The sequence below is a fragment of the Urocampus carinirostris genome, chromosome 4 (genome assembly GCF_059441175.1).
Source record: "Urocampus carinirostris isolate Australia breed hairy pipefish chromosome 4, RoL_Ucar_1.0, whole genome shotgun sequence".
Classification (NCBI taxonomy): domain Eukaryota; kingdom Metazoa; phylum Chordata; class Actinopteri; order Syngnathiformes; family Syngnathidae; genus Urocampus; species Urocampus carinirostris.
In genome coordinates, this window is record NC_142352.1 from 3870378 (window position 1) to 3889895 (window position 19518).

Here is a 19518-nt window from a genome sequence, read left to right on the forward strand (position 1 = left end):
TTCCGTGTAACGTTCACTTACGGTGGGCGAGGAAGCACGTCAGTCAACTGTGTGGGCAAATATAGTCGGAGAGGAGGGTTCTATTGCGAAGATACGTAGTTAATGATTTACATGTCATTGTTAGAATTACTGCATGAGGAAATGGTTGAAAACGATTCTTATTTCCCGATCAATTGGCTTCTTTTCCGGCGCTGCACCGTTGTTTCCGATAGTCTTTAAACTCAGCGCGTATTGGACACAAAAATGTCTTCCCTTTGCTTCGTGTAAATTTAGAACCGGTTAATTTACTGTTTGTTATCTTGAAATTTTAGTGACTGAATAACTTGGATTTTATCTCGGGTAACATGAAATAAGTTAAATGTTGAGGGATGAGTCCGAGCCAATTCTAATAGTCAATGGCAGGTCCTCTTTATTACAGGTAATAGACAAGTCTGGGGTTATAATACATATACAGGATTGGGTAGGGTTACTTTAACTTGATTACTTTCAATTACTTTTGGATTACTCCAATACCAAATATGCTAATAAAAGACAAAATAAACTAAATATGAATAAAATGACTAAATTGTGTGCAGGCTTGGGCAGTAATTGAATACATGGAACGGCAAAAATGATGTTGGCAAGCTGTTTGGATTTATTTTCCTTTTGTTTCTGTTGCATTTTATGTTAGTTTTGCCGGAGATCAAAGCCAGGAGAGAAAGCTTACCACGTGTTGTGAGTCATCATTTTATTCATATTTAGTTTCTTTTGTCTTTTATTAGCATAAAGTGGGACCTCGCGACTTCGTGTTTTCACGTTCGCAGGTTCAGAGCTTCGCGGGTCTAAAAAATAATAGTAATAAAATCAAATATATATATATTTTTTTTTTTCATTTTATTTTTTTTAAGCATTTTTGAAGGGGCGTCGCTACTTCGTGGTTCCACGTTCGCGGGTTCAGAGCTTCGCAGGTCTAAAAAACAATAATACTGAAATAAAATAATTAAAAAAAAAAATGTTTTATTTTTTTTTTTAAGGCATTTTTGAAGGGGCGTCGCGACTTCGTGGTTCCAAGTTCACGGGTTCAGAGCTTCGCAGGTCTAAAGAATAATAAAATAAAAGATTTTTTTATTAAGCATTTTTGAAGGGGCGTCGCTACTTCACGGATTTTCACTTTTCGCGGGTGGTTTTGGTCCCCATTAACCGCGATAACTGAGGGATTACTGTATTTGCTATTGGAGTAATCCAAAAGTAATTGAAAGTAATCCAGTTTAAGTAACCCTACCCAACCCTGATGTGGGAATAGTGAATAGTATTACTTAAAGCAGGGAGATATGCGAGTGGATTGTGTCTGAAGATGAGGTCACTTCACGGACTTAGAGGAAAATGAGGGGTTTGGGGGCATTGTATTTGTGTGTGTGTCGGGGGGGGGGATTCCTAGTAAGGGGGTGGTGCTTCTGGAGTCAAGATGCGAGATAGCCAGAGGAAAGAGGCAGTGAGCATCACATCGCTGCCCATTGACGTCACTCAAAGACAGGTATGCATCCACGCTGCTTTCATTTCACCTTTCATGTGAATGTGTTTTTGATGATGCTACCATTTTCTTTAAATGCAGCCTCCGTCTCCTGCGCCAACGATGCTTCAGCATCGTCTTTGAGACGATGCTGAAAGCGAGGGGGGCGGCCGCCTCCTCCCTAGCGCTGCTGCTGCTGTTGCCGCTGCTGCACTGTTGCCACCTGTGTCACTCGCTGCGTAAGTTACCCGCCGATGCCGGCGATGCCGAAAACAATCGAACAGCTGGGGGGTCGGGAACATGGATTATCGGGGTACAGAAATGATCCACTTTATTGCTGCTACCGTAACCCTTTGGTATGTGAGAGAAGCAGGGACCAAGCCCTGCCATGATTTTCAAGAAATGGCGTGTATTTCATTTCTTGTAAACATCCATCCATCCATTATCTGCACCGCTTATCCGCAGTAGGGTCACGGGGGTGCTTGAGCCCATCCTCGGGCAGTGGGCAGGGGACACCCTGACCTGGTTGCCAGCCAGTCGCAGGGCACACAGAGACAGACAATTCGCTCGCTCATTCACACCCAGGGACAATTTGGACCGGCCAATTAACCTAACATGCATGTTTTTGGAATGTGGGAGGAAACCGGAGTGCCCGGAGGAAACCCACACAAGCATGGGGAGAACATGCAAACTCCAGACAGGTTCGATCTTGTCACCTCAGAATTGTGCCGCACACGTGCTAACCACTGCGCCGCCATGCTGCCCTGGCGAGTAATCCATTTCTTGTAAACATCCATCCATCCATGATCTGCACCGCTTATCCTCAGTAGGGTCGCGGGGGTGCTGGAGCCCATCCCAGCCATCCTCGGGCTGTGGGCAGGGGACAATATGAACTGGTTGCCAGCCAGTCGCAGGGCACACAGGGACTGGCCAATTATCCTAACATGCATGTTTTTGGAATGTGGGAGGAAAACGGAGTGCCCGGAGGAAACCCACACAAGCATGGGGAGAACATGCAAACTCCAGACAGGTTCGATCTTGTCACCTCAGAACTGTGCCGCACACGTGCTAACCACTGCGCCGCCATGCTGCCCTGGCGAGTAATCCATTTCTTGTAAACATCCATCCATGATCTGCACCGCTTATCCTCAGTAGGGTCGCGGGGGTGCTGGAGCCCGTCCCAGCCATCCTCGGGCTGTGGGCAGGGGACAACATGAACTGGTTGCCAGCCAGTCGCAGGGCACACAGGAACCGGCCAATTATCCTAACATGCATGTTTTTGGAATGTGGGAGGAAACCGGAGTGCCCGTAGGAAACCCACGCCTGCATAGGGAGAACATGCAAACTCCAGACAGGTTCGATCTCGTGACCTCAGAACTGTGCCGCACACGTGCTAACCACTGCGCAGCCGTGCTGCCCTGGCGAGTAATCAATTTCTAGTAAACATCCATCCATCCATGATCTGCACCGCTTATCCTCAGTAGGGTTGCGGGGGTGCTGGAGCCCATCCCAGCCATCCTCGGGCAGTGGGCAGGGAACAACATGAACTGGTTGCCAGCCAGTCGCAGGGCACACAGGGACCGGCCAATTATCGTAACATGCATATTTTGGAATGTGGGTGGAAAACGGATTGCCCGGAGGAAACCCACACAAGCACGGGGAGAACATGCAAACTCCACACAGGAGGTCTCGTCACGTCAGAACTGTGCCGCTCACGCGCTAACCACTGCGTCACCGTGTTGCCCTTCCTGTAAACATATACACTTAATATCAACCTCTTTTACCCCTCTGATGATTTTATTTTATTGAAGTGCACAAAAAAATGCTCTCCGTACATAACACCCCTAATAATTTTACCTCCTATTACGATGCCGACAGTTTAAAGGGCTTAAAAATCCAAATACAATGACTGAACGCCTGAAAAACCTTAATACAATAGACTCAAAACTCCAAACCTTCAAACGGAAAGTCAATGAGCAGTCACGGCTGCCATTAATAAACAATGGGATGTGGTGAAAATGCTACTCATGTAATTCAAGATCTTTAACCTGCACACTTTCAATCAGCAATGGAGATTTATTATTAATTTATTTGTCTATGTTAAGTATATTTACAGAGTTTCTTACTTTCCGCTTTTTGCCTCAAAAATCATGAAATGTGCATGTTACTGTCAGGACCAGAACGGAAACAGGACTTAATTGCGTAACGTTTCTCACAAGTTTTATTGAAGGAAAGAGGAAGGGCTGCGCCCACGATCCGGTGTTCGCTGGACGCGAGAAGCAAGTCGCTCTCGCACTCAATTTGTGATCCGAACACGGAAGTGGATCTTCCGTAGCGAGCCATGGCGGTGTCAGGGACGGAAAAACGGGTCAGTAGCCGGGACTGGGAGAGCAAGGCGCGGTCGGGGTCAGAAATGAGTCATAAGCCAGAACGGGAGAGTAGACGAAGTCGGGGACAAAAGGAGGTCGTAAGCCGGGACGGGAGAGCAGACGTGGTCAGGATCATAACAGGTCGTCGCCGGAGACAGACGGGAGCAAAAACGGGACAGGTGGGAGTCAGGGTCGAAAAAGGCTTGCCTAGTATACACTGAGGTTCGGAGACGGACTGACAACGGGATTGATAGGACCAGGTTCAAATAGTGTCAGGGAGCCAATCAGAACCCGCGGTGGTTGGCGCCAAATGAGCGGGCACACGGACAGTTATAGCCCTAGAGAGGGATAGGCAGCACCAGTCGGTACTTGCCCAAGACATACTACAGGAAATTATGCCCCTACCATCCTAGTGGTAAGGGATACACCCACACATTTCCATTTGTGTTTATTCTTTTCCAAGGAGCTCAGTGTATATGATCCAAGAAAATTTATCATAGCATGATAGCTTCTTTATTTTTAATGTATTAGTGTGTTTGCGTGTATAGGCTAAAGCGAGGTAAAACAGCCTGCAACCGGCTGAAAAAGATGTGAATCACACCTTAGGTCAGTCTACATGGGAAATTATGGGGCAGCGAGCAACAAGCAACCTCCATAGATGCAGAGATTCTTTTTGGCGGATTTTTTTTTAATTTGTCGGCATTATCGCGAGTTTTGGAGTACGTAAATATTTTACACAGTTGGATTCACTACACTTACACATGTAAGGAGTATTATTTGGGTTTTAGATCAGGGGATGGTGTCATAATAGTCTGTGGTTTGCAATAATCTGTGGTCTGTGCAACCTTTTGAGACTCTTTGGTATTAAGGGCTATACAAGTAAACATGACTTGACTTGACATGTGTGCCCTTCAGTACAAATTTTCATGAGACTTTGGCCATTCCAGCGTATTTTCGAGTCTGTGCTAACTCAAAAGTGTTTCCATGTTTTACTTGGTATTTTTTTTATCTGCCTTAGTCTTTATTAGTCTAATATTGCTTCTTACATTGTAACGTTTTTGGGAGGGTTGATTTTTTCATATAAAAATTGCAAATTATTTGTTAGATAATATATAAAATACATTTTTGTATTGCAGGGGAGGAGTTAAAAACCGTAGGTCCACATAAGTGTCACGATGCCTTGAATTCAGATCGATGCTTTTTGTGATAAAACAGGTAGCAGCATCATGTTGCCATTAATTAGATTGCGGAGAGCACGAGCTACTTGCCAGCCATCCCCTTATCGATTTGAAGGCCTCAGCCAAGCGGAACATCCCTAATAGGAGGGGAGCTTGAAAAGATGATGAATGGGTGAATAACAGTCCCATTAATTATGGAATTGCTTGTCTGCATCGACAGCAGAGGCTGCAAATGTGGGACCCACTGACTATAAATTGAGTGCGAAAGACAAAATAGGTCATTCTGAGGGGGATTAATAGCTTTAGAGTTTTTTCCTCGTTACCCGTGCCAGGCAGTGAGTGTGCGCTTCCATTGAGACATTTCTTTCATAGGGTCATCCACCTATCCATTATCTGCACCGCTTATCCTCAGTAGGGTCGCGGGGGTGCTGGAGCCCATCCTTGCAATCTTTGGGCGGTGGGCACGGGACACCCTGAACTGGTTGCCATTTAGTTGCATGGCACACAGAGACAGGCAATTCCCTCGCGCTTTTAAACCTAGGGATTATTTGGAGTCTCCAATTACCCTTCCATGCATGTTTTTGAAATGTAGGAGGAAACCAGAGTGCCCGGAGGAAACCCACGCAGGCACGGGCAGAACATGCAAACTCCCCACAGGAATGCTGGTAGCTGGTTTAGAATCCATGAGTTCAGAACCGTGCCACAGACGTGCCAACCCCTAAGCTTACAGCATCTGGTACCACAAGGCAGTCTCCCATCCAAGTACTTAATACACCCGACCCTGCTTAGCTTCCAAGATAGCACAAGATTGTGTCAGAACCCAAACAGACGGTGGACCCAGACGCCTAACGTTTTCACACAAGCTTTATTTTATGGTAACGGGGCAGTCATGCGCGGGAACACAAAGGCCAGCGATTCGCTGGGCAGAAGGAGTGAGACAGGGAAGTCAGGTCGCGGGAAAACAGGAAGCCAGGTGCAGACGAGTTCGAAACCAGACAGGACAGCCGGGATCGAAACCAGATACAGGAAACACGAGCAGATACCGGACAGGACGGGACATACGGGATCGATACCTGATACTGGGTACACGAGCAAGATACCGGACATACGGGATACAGGATACTGGAGCAAGATACCGGACAGGACAGACGGGATGGATACCGGATACTGGATACAACCGCAAGATACCAGACAGGACGGGACAGACAGGATCAATACCGGATACTGGATACTACAGCAAGATACCGGACAGGACGGGACAGACTGAATCAATACCGGATACTGGTTACCCGAGCAAGATACCCGACAAGACGGGACTGATACCAAATACTGGATACACGCGAAAGATACCGGACAGGGTGGGACAGACGGGATCGATACTGGAGCAAGATACCGGACAGTACAGGACAGACAGGATCAATACCGGATACTGGATACACGAGCAAGATACCGGACAGTGCAGGACAGATGGGATCGATACTGGATACTGGAGCAAGATACCGGACAGGACGGGACAGGAAGGATCGATACCGGATACTGGATGCACGAGCAAGATACCGGACAGGACGGGACAGACAGGATCAAAACCAGATACTGGATATACAAGCAAGATACCGGACTGGGCAGGAAAGACGGGATCGATACCGGATACTTGATACACGAACAAGATACCGGACAGGACGGGACAGACGGGATCGATATCGAGCAAGATACTGGACGGAGTCCAAATACAAGTCTTTCAAGTGCTAAGGTTGGTTGATGGACTGACAAGGAGTGAATGAGAGCACTGAGTTTAAATAGAAGGGAAGCCAATCAGGCAACGGGCAGCAGCTGGCGCCAAACAAACGGGCCCAAGTGAGGGCAATGGGCAACCGTGACAGATTGGGCATTCTCCAGGTAGTATGGTCGTAATAAGGTCATATGCAACAAAAATGTTGTATTTCCCTGTCACGAAAAAAAAAATATATCTGTGTATTTATCATCTTCTCTGATTGTGATTGGTGTTTTTGTCATGTTCATAGTTTGTTAAAATATCTCCCCATCGCTCTCAGGGGTTCCCACACTTTCTTCCTATGCAAAAGCCGAAGACAAGCTGTTCAAATACCTCTTTGGAAACTACCAGAAATGGGTCCGTCCGGTGGAGTACCTGAACCAGACCATAAGCGTCAAGTTCGGACTGGCCATCTCCCAGCTAGTTGATGTGGTGAGTTTCAACATTGTATTACACTGCAAAAGTGACATGATTTGATCAGATATCAAATTGCTCAGATTATGTATAGTGCTGCGGACGGAAGATTACCAGTAAATGTACAATGCTATTTTCAGAGAAAAAACAATTAGGATAAGTAATGAGGGGAAAATGACAAACTCTAAAAACAAAGACCAAAAACTACGCAAAAATCTTTCTCTATGACTTGCAGTGGAACAAAATTGTGGAACAGCTTGTACAATGACTCTTAAAACGTGTCAAGCCTTCTAACCTTCGAGAGGGAATACAAAGCACAATTGATTCAAGGCTACATTAATAAATCATACTAGAAATGCCAAGTCATATTGGACCTTTATATACAAGTTCTTAATGTTCATATTTAAGTCAAGTCTGTCAGGAGACCGGACCAGAACGGAGGCAGGAGGCAGGAAGGGAGAACTCATTTGCGTTAACGATTAGTACTTTTATTTAGCAAAGTAAAAGTCGTCCAACACTCATGGACAAAACAAAACAAAAACAGGCTTGCACTCAGAACTAAGACCAGGGATACTCACAAAACAGGTTTTAACTCAAAACGTGCAAACACAGGTTTCCTCAAGACAGACAGAACAGAATAATGCAGAACAGAAAACGCAATGAACCAGCAACCCGCAATACCCAAAACCCCCCTTAAGAAGCAAACGCGCAAATTAGGCGATCTGCTTCAGCTGGTGCCCAGGGGGCGGGGCCAGCCGGTCCCCGCGGCGACCATGCTGGACACGACAAAGTCATGTTTATTTGTTACGCCCTTAATCACAAAGAGTCTCAAAGGGATGCACAAAACACAGATAATTGCAAACCACAGACTATGATGACACCATTCCCTGATTTAAAACCTACATGAGGGCAAATAATACACAGATATTGTCAACATAAAATATAGGTTATTCATATGTGATAGAATAGAAGTGTGTTTTACGCTTAGATTTATACATTTCCACTGAGGTTGCAGATCGAATCTCAGGGGGAAGAGCATTCCACAGCACCGGGGGCCAAATGGAGAATGCTCTCGAACCTGCGGATCTCTTCTTGGCTCTTGGGATCACTAGTAGACCAGCATTTTCAGAGCGAAGGCTCCAGACCGGAACATAGGCCGAAATTAAATCTTACATATGAGGGAGCAAGTCCATGCATGATTTTGTCCAATACCAACAGAACCTTGAAATCACATCTTAAGCTAACAGGGAGCCAATGCAGGTTAGCTAAAATCGGGGTCATGTGATCAAACTTACTTGTCTTAATTAAAAGCCTCGCTGCTGCATTTTGTACCAGCTGAAGGCTCTTGATTTTGGACTTTGGGAGACCGGAGAGTAGTGCATTACAGTAATGGAGACGGGAGGTAACAAACGTATGAATTATAATCCCCGCATCAGACTTGGACAGCATAGGGAGAATTTTAGCAATGTTGCGAGGATAGAAAAAAGCTGTTCTAGTCATTTCCTAACGTGGGTTTGGAAGGACAGATTCGGGTCAAATATGACACCTAAATTTTTGACTGAGTTACTCTGGGTGATATTACATTTGTCAATGTTCAGAGCAGTTTTTGAGAACAAGTCACGGCATTTAGATGGACCAATAACTAGCATTTTGGTCTTTTCAGAGTTACAGCGCAAGAAGTTGAGTGACATCCATTCTTTTATCTCAGTTAGGCAGGCCTCTAAATTTCCACAGTTTAGTATGGCAGATTCCTCCATCAGAAGATATAGTTGAGTGCCATCTGCGTAGCAATGGAAACTGATATTATACTTGCGAAAAATATCACCTAATGGAAGCATGTAAATGCTGAAAAGAAGGGGGCCAAGTACTGAACCCTGCGGAACACCTCAGGTAACACTTATAGGCTCAGATTTCATTTCACCATATTTGACCACGAATTAATAAAAAAAAATCTTAACCCCACCTCCCCCAAAAAAATAAAAATAAACGGACAACATACAAGAATCCATTTATCTAAATTATTGTATTTTAATTTTGTGTGTGATTACGTTAAAACAAATGGTGTGATAATACATTATAAGCCTACATTTACTGTATTATCTGATTTCATATGAAGTTTTCATTATCATTTCTTTTTCTTTGAATGATTCATTTTACATGTAATGCCTTGTTATAGTAACTGGCTACATGATTTGATCAATCAGAAAATCGTTTGGACCGCTTCTCCCCCTCAGCACTTCTTCTTTCCCCGTTTGTTCTCTCGATTGTTTATCAAGGTTGTCGATATTGAATTCATTGTAGCCTTGTATTTAATGAACAGAGGTAAAACATATAGAATAGAATAGAAGAATAGAATATACCTTTATTGTCATTGTTACAAATGGGCTAACATATTGTGACAACGAAATTGGGCATGACACTCCAGTTTTACACATTCATAGTGAAGTATGAGCAAGAAGATAAAGGAACAGAGAAGATAATGTTATAAGACAAGGGGGATAAGGCTATAGTTATAATTTACATGGTATTTACACAAGAAATGTCGGCATGTGGGATGTTACATACAGGGTTGTCGTGATAACGTTGGTATCGTAACGGTTGTGCAATATTGCATTTGGTGCAAAGTCATCATAGTGCAAAAATAGTCAGCATGAAACAGGAAATGGTCAGACATTGTGCAATTTGAGCATTAAACGTAGTGCAGTCGACATGTGCAAGAACAAGACATGAGTAACATTATATTCGTATGAGGTAGTGTTGGCCCGAGTTTTAAGTTTTTTTTTTTGTTTTTTGTTTTTTGTGCGGTGTCTGTTTGAGCAGTGATCAAAACATAATCAAAAGGAAGCTTATGATGATTTTTCACTATTCAGGATGAGAAGAACCAGCTGATGACCACCAACGTATGGATGAAACAGGCAAGTGGAACTCCTAAATTTTTATTGTCTAGGATTTTGTAACCTCAATCAAAATACATTGTTGGTATTCTAGTTGTTTATCTTATTGGCATTCGCATGGCTTGTGTATATTTTTCTGCTTTTTAAACAATAATGTGTACATTTTAGTAGGGCTGCATACAGCTGTATTGTCCAGTATGAATTATTTCCTTGTTCGCGAGAGTGTGACCTATAATTCAGAGTGATTTATAGTCCTGGAAATAGAGATGACTCTGCCTCCTGGTAAGGGGCTGCAAAAAAAGAACAAATTGAATATTCCTCACCCCTTGATATAGCTTTCCGTGACATTATTTTGTTGGTTACAATGTATTTCTCTGAATGAACAGTGATATCTCTTTGCACCTTTCATATGTCAAATATATTTTCAATATGAAGTCAGTGTTTGTGAATATTGTCAGGACCAGAACGGAAACAGGACCCACTTGCGTGACGTTTACCACGTTTAGTTTAGTTTTATTGAAAGAGAGAGGAAGGGCTGCACCCACGATCTGGTGTTTGCTGGGCGCGGGAAGCAAGTCGCTCTCGTCCTCGGATTGTGATCCGAACACGGAAGTGGATCTTCCGTAGCGAGCGATGGCGGTGTCAGGGACGGAAAACTGGTCGGTAGCCGGGACTGGGAGAGCAAGACGAGGTCGGGGTCAGAAACAAGTTGTAAGCCGGGACGGGGAGAGCAGACGCGGTCGTAGCGGGAGACAAACAGGAGCAAAAAAACGGGACAGGCTTGAGTCAGGGTCAAAAAATGCTTGCCTAGTATACACGAATATTTATCTTTCAACATTTTAAGGACACTTTAAACCACGCACCACACCTTTAAATGCACTTCTGTCGTCGATAAAGTGACTTCACAGGCTGCCCCATTGCTTAGTCTGTTCTCAAGAATTATAGCCACCAAGTATCCACATGTAACGCGCATAATATACATGCTAGAACATCAATGCTCTCAATTCTAAAACATGTAACGTTTTAAGATTCAATATTATTTTGTTACCCAAGAAGATACCATATTTCTATCATAGCAGTTCTTGCATTTTTTTTACAATGTCTGTTTGGCAGGAATGGACTGACCTAAAGCTAAGATGGGACCCTGACGACTACTTGGGCATCACGACGATACGAGTGCCCTCTGACCGGCTGTGGCTCCCTGATGTTGTGCTTTATGATAAGTAAGTATTTGTTTGAATCCTATGCACCGAGGATGTATTTACAGTACCGTATTTTCCGCACTATAAGGCGCACCTAAAAGCCTTTATTTTTTTCAAAAGCTGACCATACGCCTTATAATACAGTGCGCCTTATATATGGATTAATATTAAGTCGCAAAGTCTTGCAACTAAGGCAAGCAGCCGCCAACTAGTAGTCCGCGTTGTATGCTGGGATTTATATACCGACGTTTCATTTCCTAACCAATGTGTCAATCATCATTTGAATCAGTCACTATTGGCTAAAGTTATTCGGAGGTGAAGGGGGCGGATCCTTTTTATCATTTACAGGCTAGCATAGGCTAAAGGGGCGAAACAAAGCCTGCAATTGGCCGAAAAAGACGAACGTGAATCACACGTTGGGTTGCACTACGGCATAGAGAAAACATTTTTTACTATTCTGTGTTTGTAAATATTTTACTCTCCTGTATTTACTACACTCACTGTTGTAAGAAGACCATGGTTACGTATCATTAATGAACGTGATGGCTGCAAAAGAACTTAGGTGAGCTATGCTGCTTTATATTTTCCCGGCATCTTGTTTTAGAACGATCTTGATGTTTCTGTGATGAGTCTATTTTTAAACTAAATTCAATTCAAAGTGTTTATTGTCATATGCACAGTAAAGAACCCTGTTTCCCTGCACAATAAAATTCTTACTTTGCTGTCCACACAGTTGCCAGCAAAAAATAAAATGGAAACTAAGAAATGTTTGGCATTCTTTGAATCCCAAGACTTTAACCTTCCGAATGATATTTGGAACGATGCATTTGAGTGATTGGTGACATCGTACAGACACTGTTTCCGTACATGTCTGAGACACGTATTTGCTTCTTTGCAAGCTTTCGGAATGTTAAGGGGGTAATAAGTTTGACTGAACTATCTGACTGTTTTGTCGACGTTCCCATTGTAGCGCCTTATAATCCCGTGCGCCTTATGTATGGAAAATATAGGACCAAAAAATATTTTTTGGGGGTGCGCCCTATAACCCAGTGCGCCTTATAGTGCGGAAAATACAGTACATTCATAAGTCGGATGGTTTAGACCAGGGGTCGGCAATCTATGACACGGGGTTAACCAGTGTCACATGAGCGCACGGCAAAATAATAATGATTATTTTTTTTAAAATGTTCATTTTTACCTGAAATTTAGACATTTTCAGTTGCGCGCCGTGTTGTTTAGAGGCTTTACGGTAGCGCCCGTCCTCTTCTGCTCTTTCGGATATAAAAGAAAAATGTTGAGCGAGTCATTGATCTTGGTGTGGCACACTGATCGACAAGAAAAAATGAAAGTGGCACTCCACACTTGAAAAGGTTGCTGACCCCTGGTTTAGACTTAACACTTCAATATATAAAACGTGTTGTTTGTATGCAATGGATCTTCAATTTTCAAAACAGTTCAGACGGTCGTTTCGAGGGCACAGTCACCAAGGCGGTGGTCAGGTATGACGGGACCATATTGTGGACGCCTCCTGCCAACTACAAGTCCGCCTGCACTATCGATGTCACTTTCTTCCCGTTCGATGTGCAGAACTGCTCCATGAAATTTGGCTCGTGGACTTACGACGGCTCCCAGGTGATTAAAAGATCGTACATCTATTCTATCTATCTACCTTGGTCATATCCCTCAAGAGGGGTGACCGACAGCAAGACAAACACAGACAATAACAAAAGAAAATAAAACACACACAAACATTTTTGGACCATGGCCAACCCAAATGCCCGAACACCCAAACAGGTTAGGCACCCAAGTTGGTCATGCTTTTGTCCCTCCAGATGAAACGGGACACTGGAAAACGGCCATGTCACTCGGGTCAGGGTGACACAACACACTCTTTTGTTCAACAGCAGGGCCCGACAGCTTTCACTGGTTTACCCCTGCCGCATCATACAGGTGCCCTGCCCATCCCCTTAGAACACGTCTAAACATCCCACTATCCTTTTACAACACCTCCCCACTCATTCCTAACACCAACAAGAGCTCTAGCTTCCACTAGATTCAGACCTCTTTCCTGCAGAGCACTCATAACACCATCCATCCACGTCAATCGCGGCCTTCCTCTTGGTCTCCTTCCATTTACTTCCAACCAACCGAGTACTCTCTTATCCACACGCTTGCTCAGTTCCACTACTACTCCAGTTCTGTCTCTCACAATTTCATTTCTCAATCTATCCAATCTTGTCACTCCTAACATACTCCTCAAACACTTCATCTCAAAAACATTTCATTTCCTTCTCAAATCTGCATTCAGGCTCCAAGTGTCTGCACCATACAACACAGTTGGCACAATCGGACTCTCATACAGTCCCCTCTTCACATCCATACTCATTCTCTTGTTGCTCATCACTCTCCTCAGAGCACCCAAAACCTTGCTTCCTTGATTCACTCTGTGCAATACCTCACACTCCATTCCACCAACTGCAGCCACATCACAACCTAAGTACCTAAAGCTTTCAACTTCTAAAAGATCGTACATACAGTGGGACCTCGCTACTTCGCGGTTCGACGTTTGCGGGTTCAGAGCTTCGCAGGTCTAAAAAATAATAATAAAATAAAATAATTAACGAAAAAAAAAAATATATATATTTTTTAAGCATTTTGGAAGGGGCGTCGCTACTTTGCGGATTTTCACTTTTCGCGGGTGGTTTTGGTCCCCATTGACTGCGATAACCGAGGGATTACTGTAAACCCAAATTAAAACATTTTCAGCAAAACATTCAAGTTTAATTGGAAATGGCAAATGTTGGTTCATAAATTGAGGCGACGACATCAGTTGTGATGGAGGCAGGTGATCTTTCCTTTCTAGGTCGACGTGATTCTGGAGGACTTCCACGTGGACAGGCAGGACTACTTCGACAACGGCGAGTGGGAGATTGTGAAGGCAACGGGGAGCCGGGGTCTGAGGGTTGACGGTGGCGTTCTCTATCCCACCATCACCTACTTTTTCATCATCCGCCGGCTGCCGCTCTTCTACACTCTTTTCCTCATAGTCCCCTGCATCGGCCTCTCCTTCCTCACCATCCTCGTCTTCTACCTTCCTTCAAATTGTGGTGAAAAGATCTCCCTCTGCACCTCTGTGTTAGTGTCCCTCACCGTCTTCCTGCTGGTCATTGAGGAGATCATCCCTTCTTCTTCCAAAGCTATCCCTCTCATCGGAGAGTATCTAGTCTTCACCATGATCTTCGTCACCCTCTCCATAGTCATCACTGTCTTTGCCATCAACGTCCACCACCGGTCCTCCTCCACACATCACGGCATGGCGCCGTGGGTACGCAGGATTTTCCTCCATCGCCTGCCCAAGTTACTGTGCATGCGCAGCCATGTGGACCGCTACGGGACTGCAGGAGAAGTGCGCTCGGGACGGGTGCTGGCATTAGGGATGATAAGGGATTTTACGGCTGAGCCCGGCCTCTCAAACACCAGACACAACATTCAAGCTGCGCTGGATTCCATCCGCTACATCACCATGCACGTCGTGAAAGAAAATGAGGTCAGAGAGGTGAGTCTATTATTTTAACTGCATTCGTTTCACGTAGCTTTTAAAATACAGTATTACTTGATTAATCTGGTGATTATATTGTCAATTAACTGATGAATTATGTCAGGACCAGTACGGAAACATGACCCAATTGCGTTACGTTTCTCACAGGTTTTATTAAAGGAAAGAGAAAGGGCTGCGCCCACCATCCGGCATTCGCTAGGCGGGAATTCGCTCTCGTACTCGGATTGTGATCCGAACACGGAAGTGGATCTTCCGTAGCGAGCGATGGCGGTGTTAAGGACGGAAAAACAGGTCGATAGCCGGGACAGGAAAGCAAAAACATGGTCGGGGTCAGAAACGGGTCATAAGCTGGGACACTAGAGCAGACGAGGTCGGGATCAAAAACTGGTCGCAAGTCGGGACGGGAGAGCAGACGTCACGATCAAAACGGGTCGTAGTCGGAGACAGACGGGAGCAAAAACGGGACAGGTGGGAGTCAGTGTCGAAAAAGGCTTGCCTGGTATACACTGAGGTTTGCAGACGGACTGACAACAGGGGATTGACAGGACTCAAATAGTGACTGGGAGCCAATCAGAACCCGCAGCGGGTGGCGGCAAATGAGCGGGCACAGCTTAGTCACATCAGTAATCATGACAGAATTGTATGTCATTTTAAGTCAGAACAAATTTGTCTCTTAAGGACAGTCAAAATTGAAAAATATGTGATATTAAAAAGCTGAAATTGATGAATTGTTCATTCATAGTCCAAAATGCATCCCAACAATGAATCTGTATAGTAACCCTTTACAGTTTATAAAGGGTAGAGATCAACTTCTGGAATGTATTTTTTAAAAGAAAAAGGTCTGTATTTGGCGTTGTTTTAAAAATGGGGACGAAAAAACAGGTCGATAGCCGGGACAGGAGAGCAGACGTGGTCGGGATCAAAAACGGGTACAAAATCTTGGGCATGTTTAAAAGAATTCATGAATATGGTGGCCCATGTTTTAAGCAACCATTTATAAACATAAATTATTGCAGTTGCATTTTAATTTTATAAGTTGCAAGATAAGGAGGGACATCTTAAAAGTACAAACAAGACCATTAGGCTAGAGTCACATTAATAAGTAGAGAGAATAAGCAAAAGTGTGATTTGGATCTGGACAGGATGACCTTTCATTTACAGCAGAGGCAACAGTTTTCATCCTTGCAACAAAAGCTTGAAAATGCCCTATGCATTTAAAAGATCCAGACAAATGTCAGCTAGAAAACGTATTCTAATACCGCTCACTGTCTTAAGAACTCAGCTTGCCGCTTAACATTCCTAACTACTCTCTAGGATTTGGAGGCACTGCTCCCCAGGCAGAACAAACACAGCAGTTCAACATTGATTGCTGCTTCCATTTGTATGCAGACGCCATCTAGCCGATCCTAATGCCAAAACTTCTTCAAGGAACCAGGATGACATGCATTACTATGAATCTCAGCTAACAGGTTTTCTTTAGAAAAACACATGAGATTGGAGATCAAGGATACTGTGTCACGACCAGAACGAAATTAGGACCCAGATGTGTAACGTTAACCACAAGTTTATTGAGATAAAGAGGAAAGGCAGCGCCCGTGATCCAGTGCTCGCTGGACGTGGGAAGCAAGCCGCTCACAGAAACGGAACGTGTTCCAAATGCGGAAGTGGATCTTCCGGAGCGGGAGATCGTAGTGTCGTAGACGGAAAAACAGGTCGATAGCCGGGACGGGAGATCAAAATGTGGTCGGGGTCAAAAAACAGATCGTGACCGGAGACAAACGGGGAAATCAGGAACGGACGGGTGGAAAACGGGTGAAAAAAAGTGGGACCGACGGAAGTCAGAGTCAAAATGCTTGCTTGTAGAAACAGAGGTTTGTTGACGGACTGACAACTGGCGAGTGAAAGGACTGGGCCTAAGTAGAACGGGGAACCAATCAGGAAGCCAGCAACGCAGCAAACGAGCGGGTACAGGTGAAATTAATCAGTCATCGTGACATAATGATGCTTATCAAGCCCAATAAGTAGAATGCTGCAATGACTTCAACTTTGGGTAGATTTTGAAGACAAGTTATCATAAAGTGAAGCTTGACCTGATGTCCTACTTCATTAAATTTACAAGGAGAATGGTTTCTGTGAATAATCCGATCATTTTAAAGTACAAAAACAAGATAATCTGTGAGGATTAGGTTGGAGAAGTACTTAAACACATAATGAGCAGTAATGTGGTTCTAACAGTTTCTCTTCACAGCCATTAATTGGTCCTATCTGATCATGTCCACATCTAGTCAAGTCAAGTCATGTTTATTTGTATAGCCATGATCACAAAGAGTCTCAAAGAGCTGCACAGACCACAGATTATTGCAAACCACTTATGACACATGCCGCATCCAACTGAGACAGCAATCTTGCGAAGATGGAAAAAAGCTGTTCTAGTAATATTCTTAACGTGTGTTTGAAAGGACAGATCGGGGTCAAATATGATACCTAAGTTTTTGACTGAGTCACTCTGGGAGATATTACATTTATAAATTTTCGGAGCTGTTTTTGAGAACTAGTCACGGCATTTAGATTGACAAATAACGAACATTTCGGTCTTTTCAGAGTTAAGGCGCAAGAAGTTGAGTGACATCCATTCTTTTATCTCAGTAAGACAGGCCTCCAAATTTCCACAGTTTAGTGTGGCAGATTCCTCAATCGGAAGATATAGTTGAGTGTCATCTGCATAGCAATGGAAACTGATATTATACTTGCGAATAATGTCACATCATGGAAGCATGTAAATGCTGAAAAGAAGGGGGCCAAGAACTGAACCCTGCGGAACATCACAGGTAATACTAAAGGGCTCAGATTTCATTTCACCATATTTAACACAGTGTGTCCTATCTGAGAGGTAGGATCTGAACCAAAGGAGGACGGTTCCTGAGAGACCAATCCATTTTTCCAACCGTTCTAGTAAGATATTATGGTCCACAGTGTCAAAGGCAGCACGAAGGTCCAGCAGCAGCAAGAGTGATGAAGCGCTGGAGTCCATTGTCAGTAGAAGATCATTGGTTACCTTAATCAGGGCTGACTCAGTAGAGTGGTTAGCCCTGAATCCTGATTGCATTGATTAAAAAAGTTTGTTCTCGGATATTAAATCATTCAGCTGCTGTGCAAAAACTTTTTCAAGTACTTCAGAAAGAAACGATAGGTTTGACACAGGTCTATAATTACATAAGCTTTCTGGATCATGGTTGGGTCTTTTCAGTGTAGGTTTAATAACAGCGGACTTAAAAGCGGCTGGAACTACACCTGAGGAGAGTGATGTGTTTATAATATTCAGAACTGAAGGTCCAAGGACCCCAAAAAGACCTTTAATCATCGAACCTGGAAGTCAAACAGGGAAGTAGTCAGTTTGTCAGTATTCACCACCTGTTTAAGATTATCGAGTGAGAGATCACTAAATCAGGAAAAATTCCCTGGACAGCCATCATGTCGTGATTCTATAGATTTCAGCCCTTTAATATGTAATGTATTAACACTGTCTTTAGAAATTTCTTCCCGTATGCGTTGAATCTTCTTATTAAAGAAGACCATAAAGTTATGGGCTGAATGGGTAGAACTATCTGGGATAATCTACTGCCTCGTTAGCGATGCTGCAGTGTCGAAAAGGATTTTGGGGTTATTCTTTTGTGCCGCAATCACCTTCGAAAAATAGGCTGATTTTGCAGAGGCAAAGGCTGCTTTATACTTAAACAAGCTGTCACACCAGGTTTGACGGAAAACCTCAACCTTGGTAGCGCGCCATTTTCTTTCAGATTTCCTGCATTCTTGTTTAAGCGATCTAGTTTTATAAGTAAACCAAAGCGTGCGTCTTTTAGATGTCTTTAAACCCGAGTACAAAAAAAATGTTCTGCGATATATTAGAATAGTCTTTATCCTTATTGATCACAACTGGTGTGCATTGTTTACAATTAGACAAGACATGGATAAATGTTAAATAAAATACTAGAAAAATAGAATAAGAAGATTGATTGGTAATGCACTCAGTGTCAAGGACGTTTAAAACATACAATTTTTCACTTTTTTTTTACTTTTAACGATCTAGGTCGTGCAGAACTGGAAGTTTGTTGCCCAGGTCCTGGATCGAATGTTTCTCTGGGCGTTCCTCTTGGTGTCGGTGTTGGGGTCAGCTCTGCTCTTCATCCCAGTTATCTACAAATGGGCCAGCATCATCGTTCCCAAACATTTGGGAGGAACCCTCTGAAGGTGTGCATGACATAAAGGTGAGCTGCGTCGGCAGCTGAATCCCTGATGTGATGACGCTTTCTAGCTTGCATGACAATTACAGGCTACAGGCTAAATATGCTGCAGCAATGAAATGAGACCATGGTATTCGACACATTTATCTTAATAAAAAAAAACTCTGAGTCATTACAAAATCCCTATGTGATGGCCCTTATTAAAAAGGAAACTACACAATCATTTGAATGCTGTAAATGGACAGGTGTCTGTGATGGTTTGTGACTGTGAAATTGTTTTTTGTTTTTGTTTTCGTTTGGAAATGTATTTTTTGCAATGTACAATATTGGCACGACCAGAACGGAATCAGGACCCAGATGAGTAACGTTAACCACAAGTTTATTGTGATAACGAGGAAGGA

The 19518-nt window shown here is 43.6% G+C and overlaps 1 protein-coding gene across 2 annotated transcripts; it reads left to right on the forward strand.

The window, feature by feature from the left end:
- Window positions 1-1420: 1420 nt before the first annotated feature.
- On the forward strand, window positions 1421-19205 carry chrna5 (cholinergic receptor, nicotinic, alpha 5). Of its 2 annotated transcripts, none has more exons than XM_088333487.1 (8): window positions 1421-1513; window positions 1592-1728; window positions 7088-7239; window positions 10092-10136; window positions 11229-11338; window positions 12772-12949; window positions 14181-14873; window positions 18964-19205. In XM_088333487.1, exons 2-8 carry the CDS (start codon window positions 1638-1640, stop codon window positions 19120-19122), a joined length of 1428 nt encoding a protein of 475 aa, XP_088189613.1. In that variant the 5' UTR covers window positions 1421-1513; window positions 1592-1637; the 3' UTR covers window positions 19123-19205. The 2 variants fall into 2 exon arrangements, with proteins under 2 accessions (XP_088189613.1, XP_088189614.1); XM_088333488.1 differs by having other exon boundaries at window positions 14181-14864.
- Window positions 19206-19518: the final 313 nt, after the last annotated feature.

Coding starts and splice junctions, on each gene's coding strand:
- chrna5 (XM_088333487.1), top strand. CDS start 1,638: ATGCTGAAAGCGAGGGGGGCGGCCGCCTCCTCCCTAGCGCTGCTGCTG. Junction 7,240..10,091: donor TCTCCCAGCTAGTTGATGTG/GTGAGTTTCAAC, acceptor TTCACTATTCAG/GATGAGAAGAACCAGCTGAT. Junction 14,874..18,963: donor AAGAAAATGAGGTCAGAGAG/GTGAGTCTATTA, acceptor TTAACGATCTAG/GTCGTGCAGAACTGGAAGTT.